The 27,231-nt window shown below is 39.5% G+C and overlaps 1 protein-coding gene across 17 annotated transcripts in view; it reads left to right on the top strand.

Annotated features, from left to right (window-relative positions):
* The window catches only part of MICAL3 (microtubule associated monooxygenase, calponin and LIM domain containing 3), a 186,859-nt gene that overhangs the window by 131,898 nt on the left and 27,730 nt on the right, over positions 1-27,231 (top strand). For 15 of the 17 annotated variants that reach the window (XM_088141284.1, XM_088141292.1, XM_088141288.1 and 12 more), the window contains 10 exons: positions 208-403; positions 3,286-3,527; positions 6,262-6,351; positions 11,861-11,998; positions 15,257-15,319; positions 18,279-18,371; positions 19,245-19,400; positions 20,259-20,350; positions 22,652-24,467; positions 25,561-25,655. In XM_088141284.1, coding sequence (XP_087997410.1) covers positions 208-403; positions 3,286-3,527; positions 6,262-6,351; positions 11,861-11,998; positions 15,257-15,319; positions 18,279-18,371; positions 19,245-19,400; positions 20,259-20,350; positions 22,652-24,467; positions 25,561-25,655 — 2,981 coding nt within the window. The remainder of the gene's footprint in view (positions 1-207; positions 404-3,285; positions 3,528-6,261; positions 6,352-11,860; positions 11,999-15,256; positions 15,320-18,278; positions 18,372-19,244; positions 19,401-20,258; positions 20,351-22,651; positions 24,468-25,560; positions 25,656-27,231) is intronic. The other 2 variants (XM_088141286.1, XM_088141291.1) reach the window with 2 other exon arrangements.

The raw sequence follows: 27,231 nt of genomic DNA, 5'->3' as shown, positions 1-27,231 counted from the left end.
CCACAGAACACATTTCCCCTCTTGCAACTTGTTTTCAAAGCCTACTTTAACATGAGTCTCCTGTAGTCAGACCCCAGTTGGAAGCCACCCATTTTAGCATCCTGGTGGGACTATTACAAAGGCAATTGTTCCAGATTTGCCTGCATGATCTGCATCGGTGCTCATCATATCTTTCGGTTGTTTGTTTGTTTGTTAATTCTTCTCCAGCTCCCAACGTAAATGGCCTAGAGGAACCCAGTCTTGCTAAGAGACTGCGTGGCACACCAGAACGGATTGAATTGGAGAACTATCGGCTCTCAGTACAACGGGAAGAAGACTTGGAAGAAGTGCCAGAGGAGACCTTGGCAGAACACAACCTCAGTAGCGTGCTAGACAAAGGAACAGAAGAGGATGTACCCAGCAGGTTATTTTATTTGGGCATCTTTAAAAGCTTCTGTAGTTAGTCTTCTAGCACCTATGCCAAAATATACTTCTTCAAATTAAGTAGCAAAATACCTGTTAAAATATTGTGGCGCCACAGACTGAAAAGTAGGATGGGTTTTGAGTTCCCTTATAAGGTCACTATTATGCTCTGGTTTCTCTTCCAATTTTATAAATCTTTCACCTCCTATTTGGGGATCTCAACCATTTTTAGCAGCGGACAGATTTGCCCTGAGTAGTGTTTACTGCTGTTTCTTACTCTCTTTATCCTGTAAAACTCGGTAAGTCCCAACAAGATTTGCATTTTGTTTCATTTATATAACACTTCTTCAGGTTCAGGTTTTTGGGGTACTTAAATGAAATGAGGGATCTGAACCCAGGAACTGTTCAAATAAGTGGACAACCAAGAGGCTACAACCTGCGTCCAGTCTCTGAATTCAAATTGGCAAACAGCCAAATTATGAAGCATGCAATTTTTCACCTTTTTTACAGAAAATGTTTGTAAGCCTTCTTCTGTAAACAGAAAAACTCCCCCAGATATTAACACTGTACAAAAGCCACCCAAACATTGCAGTGGACACCCTTGATTCTAGTGCATGGTGTCGTCAGGAGGTTCACTCCATCTTAAATGGAGCTGTTTAAATCTTTCACTTTACAATTTTTAAAATCCTCAAAATATCAGGATAAACCCCATTTAGGTAGAATAATGTGCAACGCCTGCTTAAAACTTTTCCTTCTGATCATTTTTCAGCTGATTTATTATTTGGGAGGATAATTGTAAGCTGAAGAATTCCAAGAAGAAAAGAGTTAAACAAGTTGCCTTCACATTTCCTTCAGTTATGCATTCATAGTTAAAATAAAAATAATATAGAGAAAGAATTTAAGAACTCCATTTAATTCATAGGTTTCAGCTAGAGTTCTTACTCTGATTGGGAGTTATACTCTATTTTTAAGTGACAGCAAACTTTATTGTCTTTCAGAGAAATAAAGCCAGCATTCCTTCATGAGGGTTTGTTATCTGACAAAGTAATGTACTAAAATAAAATACTGTTTTTTCAAGAGATATTGACCTAAATATATGGCGAGGGGGGGGGGTGATACATTCTTAGAAGTTGAAAAAATTGCAGATTTTTTTCATACTCTAGATAAAATTCCCAAATGGTTTACATTTGTTAAGTTTGCCCATAATTTTACTTTAACAGCCTTATTTTTTTAAAGAATCTGTTTGCACAAACACTACTTGGGAAAGATAAAAGTCTAAGCAACAAATAAAGATTGGCAGTGGTTTAAAAAATAGGGAATAAATTGAGCAAAGAGAATGGGGAAAATGTAGTATGAATTCCTAATGCTATATATCTAATTGAAATAAGTTGTAAATATCTTTATTGTTTTGATTTGTATTTACATTTATATCCCACCTTTCTTCTGAGAAGGGAAGGAGATATTCTTGTAGGTGTCTCCTCATTTCACCCTGAAGATAACTGCCACATGAAGTAGGTTGGACTGAGAAAGATTGACTGACCCAGCATCACCCAGTAAACCTTATGGTCAAGTGGGAACCTGAACCTCATTCTTCCAAGTCCTAATCCAACACCTTAACTACTACACTAACAAATACAAATTGCCCTTTAGAATTACCTAGTAGACCTTCTTCAGTAAAAGTGAAGAGAAAAAGAAGATCCTAAGATAAATAGGTTAACACAGCCTTCTCCAGCCTCTGGTGCCTTACTGATGTCTAGATTTCAGATGCTGGAATTCTCCAGCCAGCATGGCCACATCAAATTCGTGTATCTGGAGGTTGACCACTTTGGTGAAGTCTGAGCTAAAGAAACAGGAATGGATTCCTGGAATTTAGAATCAGAAAAGAAGAATGTGATGATCTAGCAAGATGTTTTGTGAAGATAATGAATATGTATGATTCTCTAAGTTTGGGGGATTGTTTTGTTTTTTCCAAATGGGGGCCATTATTTAAAATGTATTAATAAGGCATGGGTTAAATAAATGAGAGACAGACATTTAAGTGATACAGACTATGAATTGTGGAGAGAGAAAACTTAAAAATGTTATTCTCAAGCTCCCTTTCCAGTCAGAGCAGAAGATTACAAAGTATTCCATAAGGGGGGGGGGGAAGGTAGATACACCCATTTTTTCTGTGCAGGTGGCAAATGAAACCATCACAGAACTTCTGATGAAGTTTAAAATGATAGCACATTTAAAGTCAGGAATAAATAATATTGGGCCCTTCTGATGTTTTAGGAAATTGCTCTCATAGTTTCTGCCCATTGGCCATGCTTCTGTTGATGGGTATTGAAGTATGCACATCTGAAGAGCACCTGGTTGTCACACCCCTATTCTTAGTGAATCAGTTTCTCTAAATAAAGTTCTAGATTTAAGTTTTGCCTTTACGCCACAGAGTACCCAAGGAACTGAACTTCAGGTTGTTTATCAAGATGGAAATGCATTCCCTCCCAGTGGCTTCTACTCCATTAAAATAAGTGGAAAGGAAAAAAAATTGGAATGGGAAATTTCCATAGACTACTGGGACACGTGGTCTCGGCTGCAGCTGTTCGCCTTTTGAAAATTCAGGACCATGGAAAAAGCATAGCTCAGCACTAACTGTACATTTTGCTTGATCCCCTATTTTATTCCAGGAATCTTCAGTTGAAATGAATGAATATAATACATAAATATATGAAATCTGTATCTGAGATGCCAAAGAGCTATTGCCAGCCAGAGTGTACAATACCAGGCTAAATGGTTAGGTATTCTGAATTGGTGTGAAAGAGTTTTCTTTGGTTGTGCTTATTGAAAAATATTATTAGCTGAAAGCCTTTCAAGACGCCTCTTGCCTGTTTTTCCCAACAGTAGTTCAGAATCTGAAATGGAGGAGGAAGAAGAGGAGGAAGAGGAAGAGGAGACAGCAGAGCAGCCCAGGCAACCTACCTCTGATCTGGGTGGTGTTCCTTGGAAAGAGGCTGTGCGAATACATGCCATGTTGAAGGGGAAGAGTGAGGAGGAACTGGAGGCTGAGAAAAACCATGATAATGAAGAAGAGGAGGAAGAGGAGGAAGAGGAGGAAGAAGAGGAAGAAGAAGTCTCTAGCGAAGGTTAGTAATAGATTATTTTCTCCCATCTAGGTATACATCTGTGTGTTGATGAATAGATATATTTGTTCACAAATCTCTCCTGTGGAATTCCTCTTTTTTCTTTGGAAAGTGTATATATTAATAAGTAACAGTGAATCGGGCTGAGTCTGATATAAAAAATTCTGGGAGGTTAGAGAAGAAATCCTTTGAGGAAGTAATGGGATCCAAATTGATGGCTGTTTTTCTGATTGTATTTTGTCTAATCCATCTTTCATTGTCTTTTTCATTTTTATAACCTGAACACAATACTTGGTTGTCATATCTGGGTTTACCAAAAGAAAAAGCTGGGAATAAATATGTTGCATTCAAGCTGAAGAGAGTGTTAGGAACCAGGAAACCAGCCTCCAAAGCAAACATTTCAGGAAACATCCCTATCTTTGTTGTAGAGCACATGCATTATCTACAAAAGTTCAATGTTCAACTGCAGGGAAGGCTGAGAAAAACTTCTGTCTGAAAATTGTGAAGCTGTTACTAAACAGTTTGGAAAATGCTAAATTTGCTCTGACTTTATGTAAGACAGCTTCCTGTGTCTTCTTGTGTACTGGCCATTAGTTGAGATCAGTGGGGTTCATTGTTAATGAATGAGATCAGTGGAGTTAACCAAGACCAAGGAAGGGGTTCATGAGTTTGAGGTTGCATGGAAATTGGTTCAAGATTATGGCTAATTAAGATAGAAAAATCCTGGGAAATTTGTGACAGATGGCTAATGGAATATCTACAACCAATACTAGTTGTCTTGGAAGAGTTTAGGTTCCCCGTTCATCAGAAAGCTGAACTTACTGCCTTATAACAGCAGAAAAAAAATTACCGAAACATCAGCATATGTCTTTATCCCAGATGTAAAATAATTCCTAATTTTGTTTCTCTGCTTTTGTACTTAAATTCTAAATACTTCTTTCAAGCATGGTGTTAACTATGAAACAAAAGTCACATGCCTAAACCAGAGATGACTACTGGTAGTATTTGGGAAATTGCAAGTTATTGTTGTAGCAGATGCTGAGGCCTTCATAGTGAAATGTTGGAGGTTCCAAACTTCCTCTGTCAGAAGCCTTCTGGGACTTCAAATCCTGGTCCCACCTCCTGCTTGGGGAGAGAACCTTGATATTACCGGATGCCACCATCTCTTCTCCAAAAGCACTTCATCTGCCATCCAACCCACTAACTAACTAAAATAGGGCTCTCATATTTTGGGCGGCCTTTCCGGCAATTAAAAAGTCATTGTCAAAAGTTTAAATAATACCCATGTGCCACCTCCTGGGTAGGTAGTTAGAGGTGTGGTGACTAGAGGATATAGCTTTTTCTCTCGTCCTTGGAAGATAAATCAATCTCACAGAAGATAAATGAAATCAAATTTTATGTTTTAAAAAAGATAAAACGTTAAACCATTTTAAAACTTTCAGTATCTAAATATCGACATTTAAAGTGAAAGTGAATTAGAGTTTCCCAGATAGCTTGCAGCAGCTAATACAGCAACTTGCAAATTAATTAAGAAAATTCTGAAAGAAATACAGTATTCCTGACCTACGATAAATGGCTCTGTGCCCAAAATCTCCATAAAGAGACTATTAAACAGTCATAATATTACACTTTCCAAGGAGATTCTTAAATTATATCTTAATGAACATAGCCTGAAATATGAACAAAGCTGAAATTAAGTATCCAGTTCTATAACTTCCACTAAGAAAGAAAACAAGACAGATCAAAAGCCTAGTGCAAATTCCTGGCTGTCTTTTGATCAAAAGCAAATGATCCTCTGCTTCAGTTTTCTGGATTTTTCTAGCTTCTTGGAGATTTAAAATGTGTAGCAAAGGTTGCAAGGAATGATAATAGTCTTATCCTCTTTCCAACTTCTCTCCACGGACTTCTCCCTTTGTTTTTTTAAAAACCAAACATTTTCTATATCCAGCAGAGAAATGAAGTGGAATAATGTGACTTTGTACATGGCAAACCGCCATCTCTCATTCATGGGGACGAGGATGGGATTGTGACTCTGAGTCTGCAATTTGGTGTACAGGCTGCATTCATGACTGTCTTAAAAGTTGTGAATTAATATTTAATGTAGCTGCTAGCAGAAAACCATAAACCTGTAGAATATTTAGGTTTGAAGATGAATATGATCCTAGCATCTCTGATTTTTCTAAAATTGGAGAAAGAAAGTTGAACTTCGTTGTTTTTAATCATAACTGGCAAAAACACTAATTTTGTTGTCTTTGGAGAATCTTTTTTAAATGCATAGTTTCTATTTTAAAATAAGTATGGACTGCCAGAGCATTTGATTACTCTCCCAAGATTTGCATGGATCAACTCCTTTAATAACAGAGCACAAGAAGGGAATTTTAGCCAACAAAAGCCTTGGTTGAGAGACCCATCTCCAGAATAAAGAAACTATTCATTAGATAGAACTTAGGTGCAGGAAAATTGCTTGTAAATCCAAATTGTACACATATATACGCGTATTCCATTTTTGTAACGGGTATGCACTGTATCCATTACTCCTTGAGATGTTCATATTTAGCATGTTCAGATTCCAATATGGAATTGAAAATGTGGAAGACAATTTAGAATAGGTGAAGCAACACAGAGCCTCTGTGGGTTTCCCCAGCCTTCGCTGTGTTCATTCTTACTCTCTGTCCTTTCTTTCACTCTCATGTCTCTGTCAATGCTATTTGTTGGTGTCGTCCTCCCCCTGCTGTAGAGGGAGAGTATTACCCTTGGGAGAGAGAACTTCAGCAAGGCCTCTGGCTTCAACGTCTTACAAACGAAGAGGACACGGGTACATTTAAAGGTACCCTTGCACCATCACCGCTTCCCTTAAGGAAAAAGGGGAGCTCCTTTTCACAAAGAGCAGGTCTTGAGCGGCGCAGCATATTTACAAACTGCTGTATTCAATAAATTACTTTTTTTGTAAAAAACAAAAACAAACCATGTTTATTTCCTTCCTTTCCTCTAGAACAGTGTTTCTCATCCCCAGCCACTTTAAGATGTGTGGACTTCAACCCCATGCTGGCTGGGGAATTCTGGGAGTTGAAGTCCACTCATCTTAAAGTGGCTGAGGATGAGAAACACTGCTCTAGGACATCAACATGGTACCTGTTGTGGTTTCCCTTCATTTTTTCATCACAATAACTCTGTGAAATAAGTTGGGGCAAGGAATAGAGACTGGCTCAATTCACTCTTGGATCACCATGGTCAGGAAGGGACTTGAAGCTGGTTCTCTTTGGTCTTTGTCCAACATTTTAACATTATCCTATTAGGAGCAAATATAAAATTTACTTGTTCTCTGCCTCCTCTGTAAGATAAATAGAGCCACAGCTAGATTAAAGCTCAGGCATTTCTAGATTAACTTCATTAAATTCCATGGCCAAATATGTGTCTGTTGCTGCCCACTTTTACACCATCCTTCTGTGAGTCAAACCATAAGCATTCAAAGACCAGCAGCACTGTGATCTTGTTTTTTTCCCTGTGCGTCTGTTGCAATGATTTTTTTTTAATTATCTCATAGCTTGACATTTTGTTACAATGATACCTTCGTCAAAAAGAATCCATGCTATCTTTCTTTCGTATTAACCAGAAAACCTGAAAAATATTTTTTTCAGTTTTTGAAGACTTGTTTTGAAAAACTGGAAATTCCCCTCCATTTTGGCTCAATATTATTTGATTCCTTCACATGTTATTGTGACATTTCTTACAATTTGGTGTATCTTGTTTGCTTTTAGTGCCTTAAATTCATCTGCAAAAACAGTTGTATAAATAGGGAAGAGGATACTATAGGAGTCACTATGGCTGTGTTGCTCCTTCATGGATCACTCCCTTGTCGTGGCGAAAGGTAACTCAGTGAAGCCATGAGCCCGTGCAGGGCCACCCAAGACGGACAGGTCATGACAGAGAGTTCTGACAAAATGTGGTCCACTGGAGAAGGAAATGGCAACCCACTCCAGTATCCTTGCCAAGAAAACCCCATGGACAATGTCAAAAGGCTAAAAGATATGACGCCGGAAGATGAGCCCCTCAGGTCGGAAGGTGCCCAATATGCTACTGGGGAAGAGCGGAGGGCAATTCCAAGTAGCTCCAGAAAGAGTGAAGCGGCTGGGCCAAAGCCGAAAGGACGTTCAGCTGTGGATGTATCTGGAAGCGAAAAGAAGGTCCGATGCTGTAAAGAACAATATTGTATAGGTACCTGGAATGTAGGACCTATGAACCAAGGCAAGCTGGATGTGGTCAAACATGAGATGACAAGATTGAACATCGACATCTTGGGAATCAGCGAACTGAAATGGCCGGGAATGGGTGAATTTAATTCAGGTGACCATTATATCTACTACTGTGGGCAAGAAGCCCTTAGAAGAAATGGAGTAGCACTCGTAGTCAATGAGAGAGTGAGAAAGGCAGTAATGGGGTACAACCTCAAAAATGACAGAATGATCTCAGTGCGAATCCAAGGCAAACCATTCAACATCACAGTAATCCAAGTCTATGCCCCAACCACTGATGCCAAAGAAGCTGAAGTTGACCGCTTCTATGAAGACCTACAACACCTTCTAGAACTAGCACCAAAAAAAGATGTCCTTTTCATCATAGGGGATTGAAATGCTAAAGTAGGAAGTCAAGGAGTAATCGGAATAACAGGAAAGTTTGGCCTTGGAGTACAAAATGAAGCAGGGCAAAGGCTAATAGAGTTCTGTCAAGAGAACAAGCTAGTCATAGCAAACACTCTTTTCCAACAACACAAGAGACGACTCTACACATGGACATCACCAGATGGTCAATACCGAAACCAGATTGATTATATACTTGGCAGCCAAAGATGGAGAAGCTCTATACAGACAGCAAAAACAAGACCAGGAGCTGACTGTGGCTCAGATCATGAGCTTCTTACTGCAAAATTTAGGCTTAAATTGAAGAATGTAGGGAAAACCACTAGACCACTCAGGTATGACTTAGATCATATTCCTTGTGAGTACACAGTGAAGGTGATGAATAGATTTAGGGGATTAGATTTAATAGACAGAGTGCCTGAAGAACTATGGACGGAGGTCCATAACATTGTACAGGAGGTAGCAACTAAAACCATCCCAAAGAAAAAGAAATGCAAGAAAGCAAAATGGCTGTCTGATGAGGCTTTACAAATAGCTGTGGAGAGAAGGAATGCGAAAAGCAAGGGTGAAAGGGAAAGATATAAGCAACTGAATGCAGATTTTCAGAGAATAGCAAGGAGAGATGAGAAGGCCTTCTTAAATGAACAATGCAAAGAAATCGAGGAAAACAATAGAATGGGGAAGACTAGAGATCTCTTCAAGAAAATTGGAGATATCAAAGGAACATTTAGCGCAAAGATGGGCATGATAAAGGACAAAAAAGGCAGGGACGTAACAGAAGCAGAAGAGATTAAGAAGAGGTGGCAAGAATACACAGAAGAACTATACAAAAAAGATCTTAATGTCCCTGATGTCCATGCTGGTGTGGTCACTGACCTTGAGCCAGACATCCTAGAGAGTGAAGTCAAGTAGGCCTTAGGAAGCATTACTAACAACAAAGCTAGTGGAGATGACAGTATTCCAGCTGAGTTATTTAAAATACTAAAAGATGATGCTGTTAAAGTGCTGCACTCAATATGCCAGCAAGTTTGGAAAACGCAACAGTGGCCACGGGATTGGAAAAGGTCAGTTTATGTTCCAATTCCAAAGAAGGGCAACGCCAAAGAATGCTCAAACTATCGCACAATTGCACTCATTTCACATGCTAGCAAGGTTATGCTCAAAATCCTACAAGCTAGGCTTCAGCAATACATGAACCAAGAACTACCGGATGTACAAGCTGGGTTTCGAAGAGGCAGAGGAACTAGAGATCAAATTGCCAACATTTGCTGGATCATGGAGAAAGCACGAGAATTCCAGAAAACCATCTACTTCTGCTTCATTGACTATGCAAAAGCCTTTGATTGTGTGGATCACAACAAACTGTGGCAAATTCTTAGAGATGGGGGTACCAGACCATCTTACCTGTCTCCTGAGAAATCTGTATGCGGGCCAAGAAGCAACAGTTAGAACCGGTCATGGAACAACTGATTGGTTCAAAATAGGGAAAGGAGTACAACACGGCTGTATACTGTCACCCTGCTTATTTAACCTATATGCAGAGTACATCATGAGAAATGCCAGGCTGGAAGAATCACAAGCCGAAATTAAGATTGCAGGGAAAAACATCAACAACCTCAGATATGCAGGTGATACCACCCTAATGGCAGAAAGTGAAGAAGAACTAAAGAGCCTCTTGATGAGGGTGAAAGAGGAGAGTGCGAAGGCTGGCTTGAAACTCAACATTAAAAAAACTAAGATCATGGCATCTGGACCCATCAATTCCTGGCAAATAGAAGGGGTAGAAATGGAAGCAGTAACAGACTTCATTTATTTGGGCTCCAAGATCACTGCAGACGGAGACTGCAGCCATGAAATTAAAAGACGCTTGCTCCTTGGGAGAAAAGCTATGGCAAACCTAGATAGCATATTAAAAAGCAGAGACATCACCTTGCTGACAAAAATCCGCATAGTCAAAGCTATGGTTTTTCCAGTAGTAATGTATGGCTGTGAGAGCTGGACCATAAAGAAGGCTGAACGCCGAAGAATTGATGCCTTTGAACTGTGGTGCTGGAGAAGACTCTGGACTGCTAGGAGGTCAAACCAGTCAATCTTAAAGGAAATCAACCCTGATTGCTCATTGGAAGGATTGATAATGAAGCTCAAGCTCAGATACTTTAGTCACCTAATGCGAAGAGAGGACTCTTTGGAAAAGACCCTGATGCTGGGAAAGACTGAAGGCAAAAGGAGAAGAGGACGGCAGAGGATGAGGTGGTTAGATAGCATCACTGAAGCAATGAGCATGAAACTGAGCAAACTCAGGGAGGCAGCGAAGGACAGGAAGGCCTGGCAGGATATGGTTCATGGGGTCACGAAGAGTTGGACACGACTTAATGACTGAACAACAACAACAACAAATGGCTATGTTGATCGATTGTAATAAACATAATTTTGAAGAATTATAGCTTGCCAGAGAACAAGCAGTATAGGAGTGCATGCTGCTTTTCTCACACACAGACCCTCCCAGCATCTGTGGGTAACAAACACAGACTGTTTCATCCATAGTTTGTTTATTGGGACATTTGAACCAGGGTTTCTGTCCTTTATAGAACAAGCCAGATCCACATTTTGTTCTTGCTTTCAAGGTCCCTTTTTCAGATGAAATAATAAACAAATGCCAGCTGGACTATCAGAATTCATTAATAACCAGTGATCAGAGCAGCATATAATCAGCACACTTCTTGGTTTTACTAAGCTATAGATTTTCAGAAATTCAACATATTAGCCCCTTGTGTTAAATTTCACCAGTCAGTCTGAAGTTTGGGGGGAGACAAATCATCTTTATTGGCTAAAGGAAAATTGGAAATGGTGAGTTTTGTTAGATGCTATCAGAATAACAAGTTTTAGTTTCTGATGGTTGGTGAGGCCTGCTCTTTGAGAGCCTTGCTAAGGTTCTGTGTATGATTTCCCAGACATTTTATAATCTTCCAGACTAAACTCACCCTGTTAACTCTCCAGCAGTATGTTCTGGTGGTGTAAACACTAACTCTACTTACCCAAGGACTTGTGTTGGACACAGCTCAGGGCAGCATGAGTTGCCATGGTTCAACAAGAGAACTTGAATGCATGATGCTCTTCAAAATTCCGCAGGATGGTTTTACAGTCACATCCTACTTCTTGGAAGCAAAATAGGATTGTGGTGTGAATAAAAGAAAAAGAACAAAATTGATTTAAAATTCTACCTCCATTCTTAGTTTCTTTCTGCTATTCTGCAATTTAAGTTGCGTATATTGGGCAGTCTTTATTTTTTGAAATGCTGCTCAATAAAAGAGAAAAGAAAGCAGTCAGTTATAAACCATACTGGGTGAACACAGTAGCTTTATTAGCAGTTAAAGAAGAGTGATAAAATATACAGGTTTGAATTAGATGCCTTTCTAATAGTCTTAACCATGGTGAATCTTCAAGTATTGTGTGGATCACTGAAGGATTTTTTTTTGCACAGAGTGTAATATATAAACTGCAACATGGAAGGAAATATTTGCATGCCCAATGCTGATCTTTACCTGTCTTCTGTTTCAAGCTACTTCACGTAACTTTTTTTTCTTTCCCTGCATTTCCTTTCCAATGATTTGTACTTCTCTTCCTCCCCTCTCCTTTTCCTCCCTGTTTTCCTTTGCCAATGCCTTCTACGTGATCCACCACTGGCCTCTTGTCTGCTAGCTGGAAACCTGAGGTTGCAGCAGATAATAAATCCGATTGATCCCTTGGAGATCTTGGCAGATGTGCATTGGACACACATCCGTCAGAAAGAGGAGGAGGAAAAAGTGGGTCCTACTTCTAAGTCCTCCACCTCAAGAGGTAAACGTGTCCTCTGCGTTGACCCCTAACATCATAAGGGCATTTGATTCCCATAGGATGCATCTATAAAAAGACCAATTCTGAGACCATCTTCATGTTGCTTTTAGAGGTGTTGATTTCACATATGTCACCCTTTGTAATAGAATGGAATTCATCTTATATCTATGGTATGAACATTTATTTGTAATGGAAGAGAGATCTGCTGGTACGTACGAGGACTATAGTAGGAGGTATCCCTTTTATGTGTTAAATTCCCAGGACTTCCTAAGACAGGCAGAACTAGCTAGATTAGTCTAGCCTAATGCAAGAGAGAAATGTGAAACCAAGCAAGTCTATAAAGATCAGGAATAGCTAGTTGTCCTTTAGACTGGCTTAACAGAAGCAGCCTCCCTCAGCCAGCAAGACCCAGATGTCTTGCATCTCCAAGAATTTCAATCCAGCAAGGGTCATATTGATGATTTGGTGGATTCAGAATAGAAGAATGAAAAAAGGCAAGATTGATAAAGAGGAATTAGTTAAGAGAATTTGAGAGAACTATGTACATTGCATTTAAAAGGGTGACAGAAAGATATGAATGTTTTAAATAAAACATTTAGAGGCATAAAGTAGCACAAGGTTTCTTCAGAATGATGACTACTGAATGTCTGAAAAACTGGTTGTTCACTAAGTCGACAGAGAACAGGATGCTAAATAATGAATTTAATTTATCTTTTAGAAGTTGATCTTTCAGTGAGATGTTAAAGGTGTTCTGTGTAAAAAACAAATTTTGCTTCAATTACCTTCTCCATGGAGATTGTTTAGAAGTTGAAAAGAAATGTAAAGGATTCTCCATTCTATGCCTATAAACCATGCTGGATTCTAATTCCCATTGTCCATAGCCATTTGAAGATGATGGCACTTACATTTCAAAACACCTGGAAGGTACTGATAGGGAAAGTTTAAATGGAGGACATCCCAAGTATTGGATTATTAATGTTCCAAACAAATTGTAATATGTAGAATTATGAGAGCCTAGATAAAGAAATTTCTTCTTTAACCTAAAAAAAGTAGGGCAAGAAACCCAACTCATCTCTCTTATTGGCTTTGATCTTCTTGGGTGCTCCATACAAAGTAAATCTCATATTGGGATAAGAAGCTGTTGCTTATATTTAGCCTAGCAAATGCTTGATGAGCTTCTGTTGGATAGATAATCCTAGGTTTGTGTTCCCAGACATTTTTTTTACATTAAATCTGCAGTTTGTTACTTTTCTGGAGCAAAGGCTCTCGGTGCACTTCATTCTCCACTGTTGGCTATCCTGGCTGGGCTGCCAAAACTTATGGTTCAGCAGCATCTGGAGGTCACCCATAGCCCATTACAGCTTAAGACAGTACTTCAGTTTTTATGACATATCATGTTCCTAATTTTGAAATATTAATACTTTTCAAGGAGAGAAAATATTCCTCTCTCCCAAAGCTACTGAAATCACAAGCCCTTTTGGTCCAATCATGTACTGACTTGCCTTCTCCAAATCCTTTATAGAGTTTCCTTCCTTATACTTCCCTTGAAATGAAAGGCTAATGTATGTGTGTGTGTGTGTGTGTATGTGTGTGATAATAAAAATGATTATTAGCAAGGAGGTCTTATGGATGAGCTTTGCAAGAGAAAGATTGCTTGTTCATTTAGTCCTAGAGTTCTGCACTTGTCACATACCGTGAAATGTTACTCTGAATGCCTGTTTGCAACCTACCAAAAAAGAGATGACTCTCAATTTAAAGCAGTCCTTCCAAATGAGGGAAATTAAATAAAATAAACCCTCATCTGCCCCTTTACCGCATTTTCACTGAATGTAAGAGAACCTTCCCATTTTAAAGGTAAATTATTTGGGTGAAAAGTTAGCCTTCCTTTTGAGGAAATACAAGTAAATGATGTTTCCAAACTCTGATTGCATAATTATTCCAGCTCAGGATCTACCTGTTATTTCAAAGCTCCACTCAGAGAGCCAGTCTTTCACCAAGCCCTGTGTCTCCATATATATAATCATCCATATATATATAATCAATACCTCTAACTTTCTATTACTGGAAGTCTCAAACACTTTTATTCCTAACAGTTTGTTGTTTCCTTGATCTCAAAAGATAATCAATCTACACTTCTTAAAATATAAGCAGTCCTAATGTTTGATGAATTTGGCACTGCTGAAATTGAAAATGAACAGCCCGAGTGCAAGGTATCTTATATTACTTTCTCTGAAGAAGAAAAAAGAAAAGGAAGGAAGAAAAAGAAAGTATATTTTGGGGTTAAGTAATTCTTGCAGTTTGAAAAGGTTAATTTGTTCATTACACTTCCCTTATTCCATGTTTTATGGATTTTTCATGTTGCCTTATTTCATATTGGATTTTCTCTGATGATCCAGAGTATGTATTTGGGTTTGATTGTTTGGCTCCATGGGAACTTTCCTCTGATTCCTTTCCTTGATGTTTCTAACCTGCTGTACCCCAGTATAGTCCCTTTTAATTTTTGTTGGGATGAACTCTTAGAATTCTCATCCAGGCCAGCCACACCCACGTAACGCGTCTCCCAGGTAGGGGAACCTTTTTTTTCCCCCCCAACCTTTTTAATATTCCAGGTTAAGTAGTATAAAAGGGCTTGATCTTGTCTCATAGCTAAGAGATATGCAAGAGAAGGCTGAAGATACAGTTTTGTAACTCGTATTAAGTAACAGGCTCTAAATTGCCATTTTTACATTGTCTGTTATAGAGAGAAAAGTTTTTATCAAGGCTGAATGTCTTTGGCAAGAGAACCAGGGAGATGACAGTATGAGGACTTCAAAGATTTGGAGTCTCTCTGGCAGAGTAATCATCAGAGAAACAATTCACCCACTTAAAGGAAGGGAGTGAATATAATAGGGATTGGGATAGTCCATTGAACTGAGCATTTCTGTTTTAAGTATTTTTGATTTTACTAGAGGATCTCTGATTTCCAAGAGAAAGGTCAGGGCTCATGCATATGTTAATCTCAGCTTGTAATAATTTTTCAACACAATTGCCTACAGGTAGGTAGCAGTAGCCATGGCAGCAGATACCAAGTTGAAGGAATTCATGTTTCAACCTCCCCCTTCTTGCACTCCCACTTAGGGTCTTTCTGAGTTTGATTTTCCCTGGTGTTTGTTTTGTTTTTCTGTTTCTATACATTTCCTTTTGTGATATTTCCATTTCAGAATATATGTTTAGTGTGATGTGGAATTTATTATTATTTTATTTTATTTTATTTTAATTCAGCATCTGACCTTCCCTCCATCCGCCACGAGGCAGTGCAGGCTTGGCTGGATGCAGTCCCAGGAGGTAGTTTTGGTGATGTTCTGTTTATAGCTCACAAGTAACCCTGCCCGCCACTGCTGGCAATGCCACCTGTCCATGTTTCCAGTGCCCCATCTGCTGGTCCTTTTTTAACCCAGGAACTATCAATGCCTTCATTGCTACTGCATGGCAGAGTTGGGGAGGCAGGGAAAGTGGGTTGCATGTCTTACTGAGATGAGCCGTTCTTGCATGAATTAGACCACCATCTTAATTCCTTCAGCTTCCCTTCTTGTACAGAATACTGGAAATGCAGATGTAGTTGAGGAGAGAAATGGATTTTGCACATATGCCGTAGACCAGTAGGACTTATTTAAATCTAAACCTACCTGAAAGGTGAAAACAAGCCAGAGCTTCTACACAGGCGTTTGTGTGGGTGCCCTTAGACATAGTCCTGGTGATCAAGCACTCATCTGATAGTTGCAATTTGCTACAAAGACAAGGCTTCCATTGGTGCCAATAGATATCCCAAGATAACCTGCAACAAAATGCCTTCCCAACACAAATTAACTTCCCTTACTCACTTCTCACAGTCTTAATTTTAAGCAAGGCCCCCATGGCAATCATTTTTTAAAATTACATTTAAGTTAAAAGCTGTTCCAGGTTATCTGGAGTGTGGCATTCGACCAGCAATCTTTCAAGTGGTTCCATCTTTAAAATTCATGATGGGAAGATGTGTGGTGTGTCCCACATCACATAATCTTATTGTAATATTCCCTTTTCTACAGAATATCTTCCTAACGTCATTCTGGGAAACATTTTCTCACTTGCTTTATTCTGCAGCCATTACTTTCATTATTTTAGCCAGCTTTGAAACTCTTTTTTAAAAAATAAAAGTTTTGTTTGCTTGCTTTTTAGAGCTTCATGCAACTTTAGTATTATGGTAGAAAAATGTACCTACAGTTCTGAAAGGAAGTATAGTTTTAAGGAGAAGTCATTGAATATCATTGAGCAGGAAGAATGCTGGTCTAGATACACCTTAAGCTGACAAAGGTTTCAACAAGTCATTGTTAAAAAACAATTTGAAGTGTATTGAAGTCAGAATTGAGATATGTTTGTGTTCCTGGAATTCCACCATCTAGATAGATGCCCAAAAAGATCAAGTCTTCTTAAAGTGACTTTACTCTTGAGGCATGGATCATAAGAGTGTCTTCCTACTCCATATGAAACAGCTAAATTGCTTCTAAGCGGCCTTATCCTTTGATTTTATTGTTCAGACTGAGTCCTTCCAGAAGAATTGGTTATACAGTGGTACCTCGGGATATGAACGCCTCTACTAACGAACTTTTCGGGTTACGACCAGCTCCGGCCGCAAAAATTTACCTCGATGTGCGAACTCCGCCTCGGGGTACGGTCATTTTTCCGCCCTGACACGTGGTCCACGGCCATTTTCCCACCGCGCCATGCGGCACCCGGCCATTTTCCCGCCGCACAGCGCCCGGCCGTTTTCCCACCGCACGGCGCCCGGCCGTTTTCCCGCTGCACGGCGCCCAGCCATTTTCCCGCCCCTGACGCGTGGTCCGCAGACGCCAGAACGGATTAACAGTAATTACACTGAACCTTATGGGAAAATTTGCTTCGGAGTGCGACCAAATTCGGAGGGCGGAACGGATTAACCGGATTTACATTGAACCCTATGGGGAAATTTGCGTCGGGTTACGACCAACTCGGGATACGCCCAGAGTCACGGAACGGATTAAGTTCGTATCCCGAGGTACCACTGTAATTTTAGATAGTAGAACAGAGATTACTTGAGACTTGGCATTTTGGATTTTGCATGGATGAAGTAATGCATTTCTAAAATTTTTTTTTGGGGGGGGGGCTTCTGACAGCAGAATCTGCATATTGCCTTATTCTTAGCCAGTTGTGACTGCTGACCAACCTGGGCAAAATATTGCTTTCAGTAGTTTGGGTTATAGTAGTGCATTGCTCTTAAGTTTCTGTGTGACAGCTTTCCTGCCCCCACCCCCACCCCTGCACTTTATCTTTACCTGCATAATATGTGTAAAAATGTATTTGCAAAATAACTATGAATAGGACACATTTTTCCCTAGAATATTTGTGCACCAATATATGCTAATTTGTGCCTCCATTAACATATCACTGAATTTTGATTTGCTGATCTCTTCATTGCATTTATAGGCTATTTATGGGGAAATGCATGATAGCTTAGGAAAGACTAGTGTTTCCTGATTTCAAGGATGTTCCAAAATATTATGTCAATTAAATATATAGCACCAGTTATTTTAGATTCTGAAATGCTGTATTTGACCTCCATATACTCTTACTTTGGATGGTTGCTTAGAACAGCCACAGCTAATAAGTATTTGCCATAAATATATTTCCAAGTATATTTAAACTGCTATAGGACTACGGGTCCAATGGAAGATTAGCATAATGTTACAGAAATTTAAAATTGAATATTCCAAAAGGTCAGTCTCACATTTCAGGGCAACAGTCATGTCCTCTATCGACCAAACATATTTTACTTGTTTAAAAAAAAATGTATTTGACTAATGGCCTGAAATTTCTGTGTTTATCCAACATATATGAACTGAGCTTTTATGATCAGAAAAATCATGTGCTGTAGCTCATGTTTGATTGTCTCAGCTCAGATTGTGACAGTCACCTACATCAATGTTCTTCAGTATTCAAATGAAAAAATGTCAAGTCTTGGTTACAGGTTAGCCTTGTCCCTGATGTGATAGGATTCCATGTGTGGAGGTATACATTTAATATCCATCACACATACCAATTTTAATCCAGAGTGGTACAGTCCTAGCAGAAGACTCCATCACATGTTTGTTGTATTTGGATTGCGGGAGCATATCTCGAGTGGTCTCCCAAACAGACCTCAGTTTCACTTCACATCTTGAATTTAGTTAAATCTATTTTCTCTCCCACCCCGCCCTCTTTTTTAAAAATCTGTACCAACCATTTTTTGTAGCCCTGTGTGAAGAGAATGAGGATGAAGATGAAGTGGGCACTGAGCCTGCAGAAGCTATTGAAGACGGGGACACAGGGGCAGAGCTGGATGACGGTATGAGTCTGAGAATATCTTCATAGATTGCCAGTGAATACTGCAGAAGTGCAAAGTCATACTGCAAAATGATTGGGTGCAAACTTAGCAACCCCCAAACAAAATTGCTCAGCTGATACAGTAGTTTATGTAGTGGCTTGGTGGTGTGAGAGAAGGATTCCAAGGTGATTATACGTGTCATCTTTTTTTTCTCAATATGAACTTCATTAAATTTCAACAAAAAGTAAAATATAAGGAAATAGAGGAGAAAAAGGGTTGAAAAACGGAAAAGATCAGAAAAGGGATGAAATTTAAAGAATAAAAAAGAAAAAGTGAAAATAAAGAAAAAGGATAACTTCAACTTTCTTTGGTACAGATACAAATATATAATACTTTCACCTCTTACTCTGATGTTTAAAGTAATACAAAGTATATCTATAATGATAAAAAATAAGAAAAACTAGTACAAGGTATTTCTATAACTATAAAAATATCAGTCATCAAACCCCAGAATTAAAGTTCCGTTTCTTTCAGTTTCAAGCAAAAAGTCCAAAAGCAGTTTCCAAATAGAAATACATGTCATCTTTTAATCATATCTGGAGTAGCCGTGGTGAATAAAAATTTAGTAAAGGGCTTCAGAAACAAAGAGATAAAGCCTATTTTTACTCTAAAATTATGACTTAGAACTAAACTAGGTAATTTTGCATACACACACAGACACACACAAAATTTAGTCTGAGCAGCAAGTAGATGACCAAGCAAGTAACCAAGCTATTTTGAGAAGTGGGCCAGAAACCTACACAATTTCACCATTCTCTTCCTTTGATATGTGTATAAAATGTAAACCTTAATTCTTTTCTGTTTCCAATTCCTGATATGTTGATGGGGGATTAGATGACATCCCTTCTGATGCAGAGGCAGAGTGTCTCATCCATCAAGAAGTGGATGAAGAAGAAAAAGAAGAAGGAAAAGAAGAAGAAGAAAAAGAAGAACTGAAAGTCTCTGAACTCAAGGAAGCAGAAACAGTCACCCCTTTTGTTATAATGGAAGGTACTAAACATTTCAGCACTGCAGAGCACACTAGACAGGCTGAGAACATGTAGACCAAATTACGCATCTTCCCCTGCTTTTTAATTTAGAACAAATCAAAGCAAGATTCCCGTTATCAGTGTTTTCAAATAAATCTGTCATCCATTGCCAGGGAACATTTGACACTCTGGAAATTCTTGCAGTCATTACCATAAAGGTGTCACCATGGAGAATGTCATTTCAGAACTATTTCTACCCTACAGTATCACCCTTTGTGTTTTTAGCCTGACTGTTAGCAGCACAAAGGGACAAAAGGGGAATAAGGAATTTCTTCTCTACTTATGAACTGCACGTAGTAATAAAATGCTTACCTATTAACTCTTGGTAGCTGGTTTTGTTTGGATAGTCAGGCCTCATGAATGTGGAATAAAGTAGACTATAGAACCGTGTCATTAAATTCTGCCACCGTGCTTCAGAGAAGCATCTAGTTGGCCATTGAGGGACATAGGATGCTGGATTCAATAGGAGCCAAGCAGGTACTGGATCCTTTATGGCTAAACACATTGTTTTCAAACTAAATAACAATCCACACTGCCACTACTACCAGAAGCAGTGCACCATTTTGGCAAAGAAGACAGCATGTAATGTCTTCTTCCTTGGCAATAATCTCTGAAATATAGAGGGACTTGCTTTTAAGTAATGTGCATATGAGCAGATTGCCCAGAGTGTAATATCAAGGGGTGTGAAGGGAGAAATGGTTAAATTAAATGGATCAGGTATCAAATTGACTTTGCAGAAAGGAGCATGAAGGGAGACAGTCAATTCCATGTACTTTGCTTGGTTTTAAGATGATCATAGCTTTGTTCTTTGGTTCTTCAGATCCATATAATCCTTGTCTTCCGGTCCAATCACCATGTGAAAGGACTGATCCTGTTTCTCCAGTTTGTAACCACAAGGAAGAAGAAAAAGAGGTAAGGAACTATCTTCATACGTAACACTACGCCATGATTTTTAATTGTACAGGTCATAATAGTCTTATTTATATAAAATTAAGTTACGATTGTTAAGTTCACATGTTAAGTTTAGTAAAAAAATAAACCATACAGTATTATAGCTGAAGAAGAAATAGTGATAACCACAGTAAGTGACTTTCTTTAATGCAAATAATACTGTGGTTCAGTTGAATCAAGATTTGTCAAAAGAGTTCTTTATTTCTCCAGGCTGAATGGGAGGGTGATATTTCTCTTCATTGTAGAGATATAATCTGGCTCCCAGGAATGGGAAGTTTCAAGACAGGGGAACTTTGCAGTGTCTACTCCTTGGGAGCCAATGCTGGAAGGCCCACCCAGCTAGGAGCACGTTTACAACTTTACCCAGCTAAGGAAGGCATCAGATAAAGAATGGTTGATATTGCTTCCAGATGAGAGGGTCTTCCAGGCTTCAGCTTGCAAAGAGCCAGCTTCATCCACCTTGGTAAAAAACAGGGCAGAATAGATAGAATTCGTTCTTTCCCAAGATCTCCAAGTGCTGGCTTTCCAAAAGCAGATTATGTTTGCCTCATGCCTTTCCTCCTTGCAAAAGGAGGGCGTGTGCAGGGCAGAGACATACAGCAAGGTTCTACTTGGAACTGCTCCTAGTGCCTTGAAGCAATATTTTCCCGGTAAGTGGACAAAGCGAGCAGGACTTCAGAGCCTGGGGTCTGGACAGGGGCCAGATGTTCCCCATCCCTGCTCTAAATCCCTGTATATGCTGCCCAAATGTCCAAATAAGGAATTGTCCAAAGTAGCTAATTTTCCTTAGTGGTGATATCTATGGTTGGGGTTTTCACTGTAGTTAGCTGCAGCTATTTGTTGTACAGTATATATGCTTTCTTTATATGTTACCATAAGATGTGTATTATTTTACTAAAACTGTGGGTAGGTGGGCTTAAGGACTATACTATGGCTACCTATCCTCTGGCAGTAAAGCTAATTTGGGTTCTTCTTACTACATGGTAACATGGTCCTGGAAAGATGGTCCCTTGTGTTTCACAGCATTTACTGATCCCAGACTCAGAAACCTCCTTGTAATGTGCGTGTTTATAGTCACTTAAGCGTAGAGAAAAAAATTATATCAGCCAGAAACTCATAGCTTTATAATCAAGTAGACTGGGGGAGTTTGCCTGGCAACACTATCTGCTAGAACATTTAATAGATGGAACAAATATTAAAAGGGGATCCACCTTCTAATAGAACCTTCCCATATCTTATGTGTTTCTCATATTGGATTGGAATGTTGGAAGGACAACAGTTGGAAAAGTTTTTTCACTGACTACGATTGGAGATCCAAACAAGGGCCATAATCATCTATACTTGAACCCATGCTGGAGCCAAGCTAGAGGTTTATATAGGCAAAGTGCAGAGAGATTGTATTGCCTAATGGATAAAGCCAAACGTCTTGGCCAATCCGGCAGATTCCAGAGGAACCCATACCCTTACTTCCCTCTGTTTCTGAAGCATGTCCAGTCCATGGTAAATTATAAAGCTGTGTCATAACTGCAGAGTGTATCCTATGACTTCTCTTCATCCCACTTTCTAGGAGCACTTCACCTTTGGAGGAAGATAAGTGGTAGATCTTTCCAAGATTGTTTGGTAAATTCATTGAATAGGACTAAAAAGAAAACCATAATTTCAAATTTAATATCAAAATGGCAAGAAAGGTTTATATGTCCACATAATAGAATGTCCTCTACACCAGAAGTTAAATTATTCATGTAGTAGTGTGCAAAACACTTGCCAAATGTATGAATGTGCCTCAGTTGTTTTCAATACTAGTTCTATTCTTACTTGCATTCTCCTTTCTGTATTTTGATTGTCTGAACGGGTGTGGAATTATCTGGAACAATAGTTTTTATACTATGCCCATATATGCTATTGTATTCCTTGAAAATTTGTCAAGAGTCCTTCAGTAAGATGGCCAGTAGGAACAGCTGAGGAATAGCTTGGCACACTGCTATTTATCTTCCTTGTAATGTACAATAATTGAGGGAATTTTGAATAATAGTCTTGAGTTCAAGCATAGCAAGAAGTACCCTTGGTGCACTCTAGAATATCTTCCCAGAATCCAGTAATATGCTGGTGTTCTGCAGCAAAATTGTAGGCACTGTTCTGTAGATATGTTGATGGGGAAGTAGTTACAGTATAAGAAAATAGGAATTGGAAGCTCTTATTCTAGAACTTACTGAAGAATGCTTTAGGCCCCTAATTATGCTCTGGTTATATCCCTTTTTGTAGGATTCTCTTACAACAGTATCACACAGAGAAAGATCTTCAGATACCCATTTTTTCCCTGAGCCTTTCCTCCCAGAAGAAGAAAAAGAAGACAGGATCCTTGATGATCAAAAACCCCAAAGTCCACCAGCATCTATTTCACCAATACGGTCACAGCCAGTTGCACTGCCTGAAGCCATCACACCAGTATTACCTGTGAAATCACAATCAGCAGTACCCACAGAACCAACTTCTCCACCTCTTGCTCCCCTGCCTATTTGTTCACAGCCTTTACCCACTGCTGAAGCCTCCATTCCACCTCCAGCAGAGCCACCAGTGTGTTTTCAGCCAATCCCAGCTTTTACTTCTACTCCTTTGGCCAAACTTGCTCTAAAAAGTAAAGATGGACAGATGGAAAAACTGGGAAGTCCCACCACAACAGAAGAAACTTTAAAAAGGAATAATCTTGTAGAGGAATTCTGGATGAAGAGTGCTGAAATCCGAAGGAGTTTAGGTCTCACCCCTGTCAACAGAAGCAGGGGGTCAGAACCAAACTTTACCTTCTCACCCCTTGAATCTGCTCCTCTCAAATCATTTAGTTCTAATGAGGGTTCAGAAGAAAAGGGAATCCATCCTGTAAAACCAACAAAGGTGGTCACACCAAAGTTGGATAAGGAGCAATTTTCTTTGCTGACACCAACCTCCCAATCAGAGAAAGAGCTGAAAAACTCAAGGGATGTGAAAAGAGATCTCTCTAGCAGTTCTGGACTGGGGCTTCAGGGCAGTTCATCCAACATGAGGACTCTGGCCAGCCAAAGTTTTAATACATCAGATTCCACTATGCTCACTCCTCCATCTAGCCCTCCTCCACCACCCCCTCAAAATGAAGAGCCAGCAACACTGCGAAGAAAAAGGCATCAGGCAGTTTGGCAGAATGAGGCAGAGTCTGTGCAAACACCTCACGTGGTACCAGCAAATGAAAGGATCCGACCCCCCAGAAATTCATCTCAGCCACCAAGAGAAGAGGTGAGGAAGTCATTTGTTGAGAGTGTGGATGAAATACCATTTGCTGATGATGTAGAAGACACCTATGATGAGAGAACAGAGGATACAAGCCTTAATGAAAAATATTACACTCCACCTAGCAAGCCAAGGCCTGAGAAGCCTCTTCATCTGCATTTGGTTAAGGAAAATGGTAGACCATCATCAGTTGAAGGTGGAAAGAGAGGCCTTCCTCAAGTCTCTGCAGAAGCTAAGGAGTTAGCTGAGGAGAGAATGAGGGCCAGGGAGAAGTCTATCAAAAGCCAGGCCTTACGGGATGCTATGGCTAAGCAGCTCAGCAGGATGAAAGATCTGGAGATGACCAGCAGTGCTGGTGCTGCAAAATCACGCAAAGCATCTACAGTACCCTCAAAGACCAAAGAGCTTTCTTTAGATGCTCCAAAGCATCTGGCTGTGAAAGCCAGTGAAGGCCCTACTCTAAAGCATGAAGCTAGTAGTGAGAGGTTCTTCTCACCATTAACAGACATTGGTGGGCATGATGGGTCCATCACATCTTCAGAAAGCTCCAGTGGGAAGAGTAAAAAAAGGACTTCTCTCTTCTCTCCCCGTAAGAACAAAAAGGAGAAGAAGTCAAAGAATGAAAACAAGCTATCTGACAAATCCAGCAGTGCAGCTGAGGAATCCACAAAGCCCAAATCCCTTTGGAAATCTGTCTTCTCCAGTTATAAGAAAGACAAGAAGAAAAAGGCAGACGACAAATCTTGCCCTAGTACGCCTTCCAGTGGGGCCACAGTGGATTCTGGGAAACATAAGGCATCTCCACTGGTTAGAGCAGCAGGTATAATATCAGTGTCTGTGTATTATAATGATTTCACTGCACCTGGAAGACTCTTCCAAGCATTTGTACATGATCAGATTTGCTCCAGCATGTCAACTTGCTGTAACCCCTTATGTTTTCAGTGATAACTGAAGAGGAAGAATAAATAAATATGAGAGATCAGAATAACAACATACAGTCCTTTCTAAAGGCATCAAGTATCCTTAGACTTCTCCCAGATTGAGAGTTCTATATCTAACCCTAGCTAGATTAGACTGAAGGATAGTGACTCACCTAGTGTCACCAGTGAACTGAGTGGAGAGTTGAGCACTTGTCTCCCTAATCCTTGTCTAGTATTCTTGTCTTCTTGAACCTATGCATTTATTTATTATGACATCTATAGGTGCTCTAATCTGTCTCCCAACTTTGGGTGTCTTAGAAAATATGATAAAAATACAGACTATATCATCAGAAAGTCCAGAAAAAAATCAACAATCGTTTAAAAAACTTAGAACGTCACAGAAGGGGTCCACCACCCATTCTAACCCAGGGCCTGGGCATTGAGCCAGTTTTTAAGGGCTTGTTTAAATAGGGCCTGGGTGAGGCCTATATGAATCTCAGGGGGAATGGTGTTCCCAGGGGCAGGCACCATGACAGAGAAGCTCCACTTCCTGGGTCCTACTAGGTAGTATTGTTTAATCAACAGGACCTGGAGCGTGCCGGCTCTGTTAGACTGGGTGGGATGGACAGAAGCTACAGGAGATAGGCAGTACCTCAGATTTTTAGAAGTAGTTGTCTGCAGTTCACTCATCCCCAGCTTCAGTTACTCTGCCTGGGGAGATCCTGGGAGTTATTGAAAGACAAAAAAGACAGTTGCCTGTTAGGTTGTTGTGTTGGGGAAAGGAGGTGTCACTGCTTCTAGCGCAGCCTCCATTGACTGGGACTTGAGGAGAAGTTGTTGGAAAAGCCTGAGCTGAATCACTGTTGCAGGAAGGGATGATGAGGTTCTTTTTCAGTTCTAAGCATGTGCTGGCCAGTTAGTTCATTATTAACTTTACTATGATGCCAATTGCTCCTTGGGCTTTGCCACATGATGCATTTTCTATTGTCTCAGATTTGCAACTGCGCCAGCACTTAAGCTTCTCCGAGGATTCTGATCTCTCTAACGAAGATGTCTTGGAACGTTCCTCGCAGAGATCTAAGCGAGAGGTAAGTTGATACTGCTATGGTCATGTGAGGCCAAGATGAGTCACAAAATCTTAACAAAGACTGACATGGATAATTTTAATATTTCCCAGTGGTTTTGGATCTGTTTTAATGAAAATGAGAAAAACTAGTTAGATCAAACATTGTAAGCTATATGTAAAAGGCTCATTTCTGTTCATAGGTGTAGGTCTGTTCTGAAACTAGGTATGGGAAAGATTCCTGCACAGTCCTGAATTCTAGGTGAGTTTAGGCAACTAGCTACTCCAAAAGTTATTTTAATAGGAGTGGAAAAGAAAAGATTTTTCATTATATTGCCAAAAAGGCAATATGTATGAAGAGCATTCCTTTTCTAAATTATGCAAGAACCATAGGAATTATTACCAGTTTTTTTGTCAAATAGTCATACATACACCCTCTTTTTTAGTAAAGGGTGGCAATGGCTAACTGCATCTATATTGATGCCCAGAAAACTGAGTGGATGTGTTCTTATAGTTGCTAGTAGTCAATCTTGAATTGAAGAAATATCTTTACCTGTTTTGGTAATTGTGCAAGATTATTATCCTGAAAACTTCTTGACTGAAATAGCAAGTTGGGTTTGTTTGCAAATTGAATTACAGGTAGTCCCCAGATTAAGAATGAGTTCCGTTCTCACGGACTGTCCTTAAGTCGAATTTGTATGTAAGCCAGAACAGTATTATTGTATAATACTGTATAAGGAGTATTGCGTAATGAACTTGAACCATTGTATATTTAACTCAAATCATTGTATATTTAACTCAAACTGTATAGGCTCCATTCTTGAGTATGGGTCATCTTTAAACCAGGCATTCTTAACCTGGGGACTACCTATATTTGCATGTAGCTCTTTTTGCGTACAGACCTACTGGTGACTAAGCTTACTAGCAAACTGCTTTTACCCAGGATAATAAAAGAGCTGAGCTTAAGGCAATCCTGGTGGGGTGGAGGATAGTGTAGAAAGGTTGCTGATTCAAAATAAGTATCACCCTCTTTCATGTTCAGTGCCTGAATTGGTCTCCTTGATTAACTTCTCTGTAAGCATTCTTCCTGAACTGTGCTTTTTATTTGATTTTTTTTTTTTAATGCACCACTTTTATGTTTGCCTTCTAGCTTTTCATAGCAGGTTCTACATTAGACATGGGATTTAAAAAAAGGGGGGGGGGAATATACCTGCAATACTAGAAAGGGATAAAGATTGTGGTTCCTGATGAGTTCCAATGTAATCAATAACCTTAAAATCTTAAAATCTAAACCTTGCTACTTCAGGCAGGTTGGGCCTTAGTATAACAGAGGGAATCAGTGTATATTGTGTTTTTGTTTGCTATTTTGCATAACATAGAGATATTCCAGTTCTCATAATCCCTAAATAGCAGTGGTGCTAGAAATACAGTATTAAGAGTTAAATTGAAAGTGGGAAATAGATAATCAGTTTTGCTAGGAGTAAGGGATGGTCACATTTTCCATAGACTAGCTAATTCACTCTAAATGTTCTAATAAGAGTGCATAAGGGGGGCATTTCTTATAGTAGTTAAAGGATCAGGCTGACAGTAACAACAGATGG

The sequence above is a fragment of the Python bivittatus genome, unplaced genomic scaffold (genome assembly GCF_059951505.1).
Source record: "Python bivittatus isolate LINGU-HERP-01145 unplaced genomic scaffold, Pbiv_v1 ctg000330_np1212, whole genome shotgun sequence".
Classification (NCBI taxonomy): domain Eukaryota; kingdom Metazoa; phylum Chordata; class Lepidosauria; order Squamata; family Pythonidae; genus Python; species Python bivittatus.
This window is presented reverse-complemented; position numbering and strand designations above follow the sequence as displayed.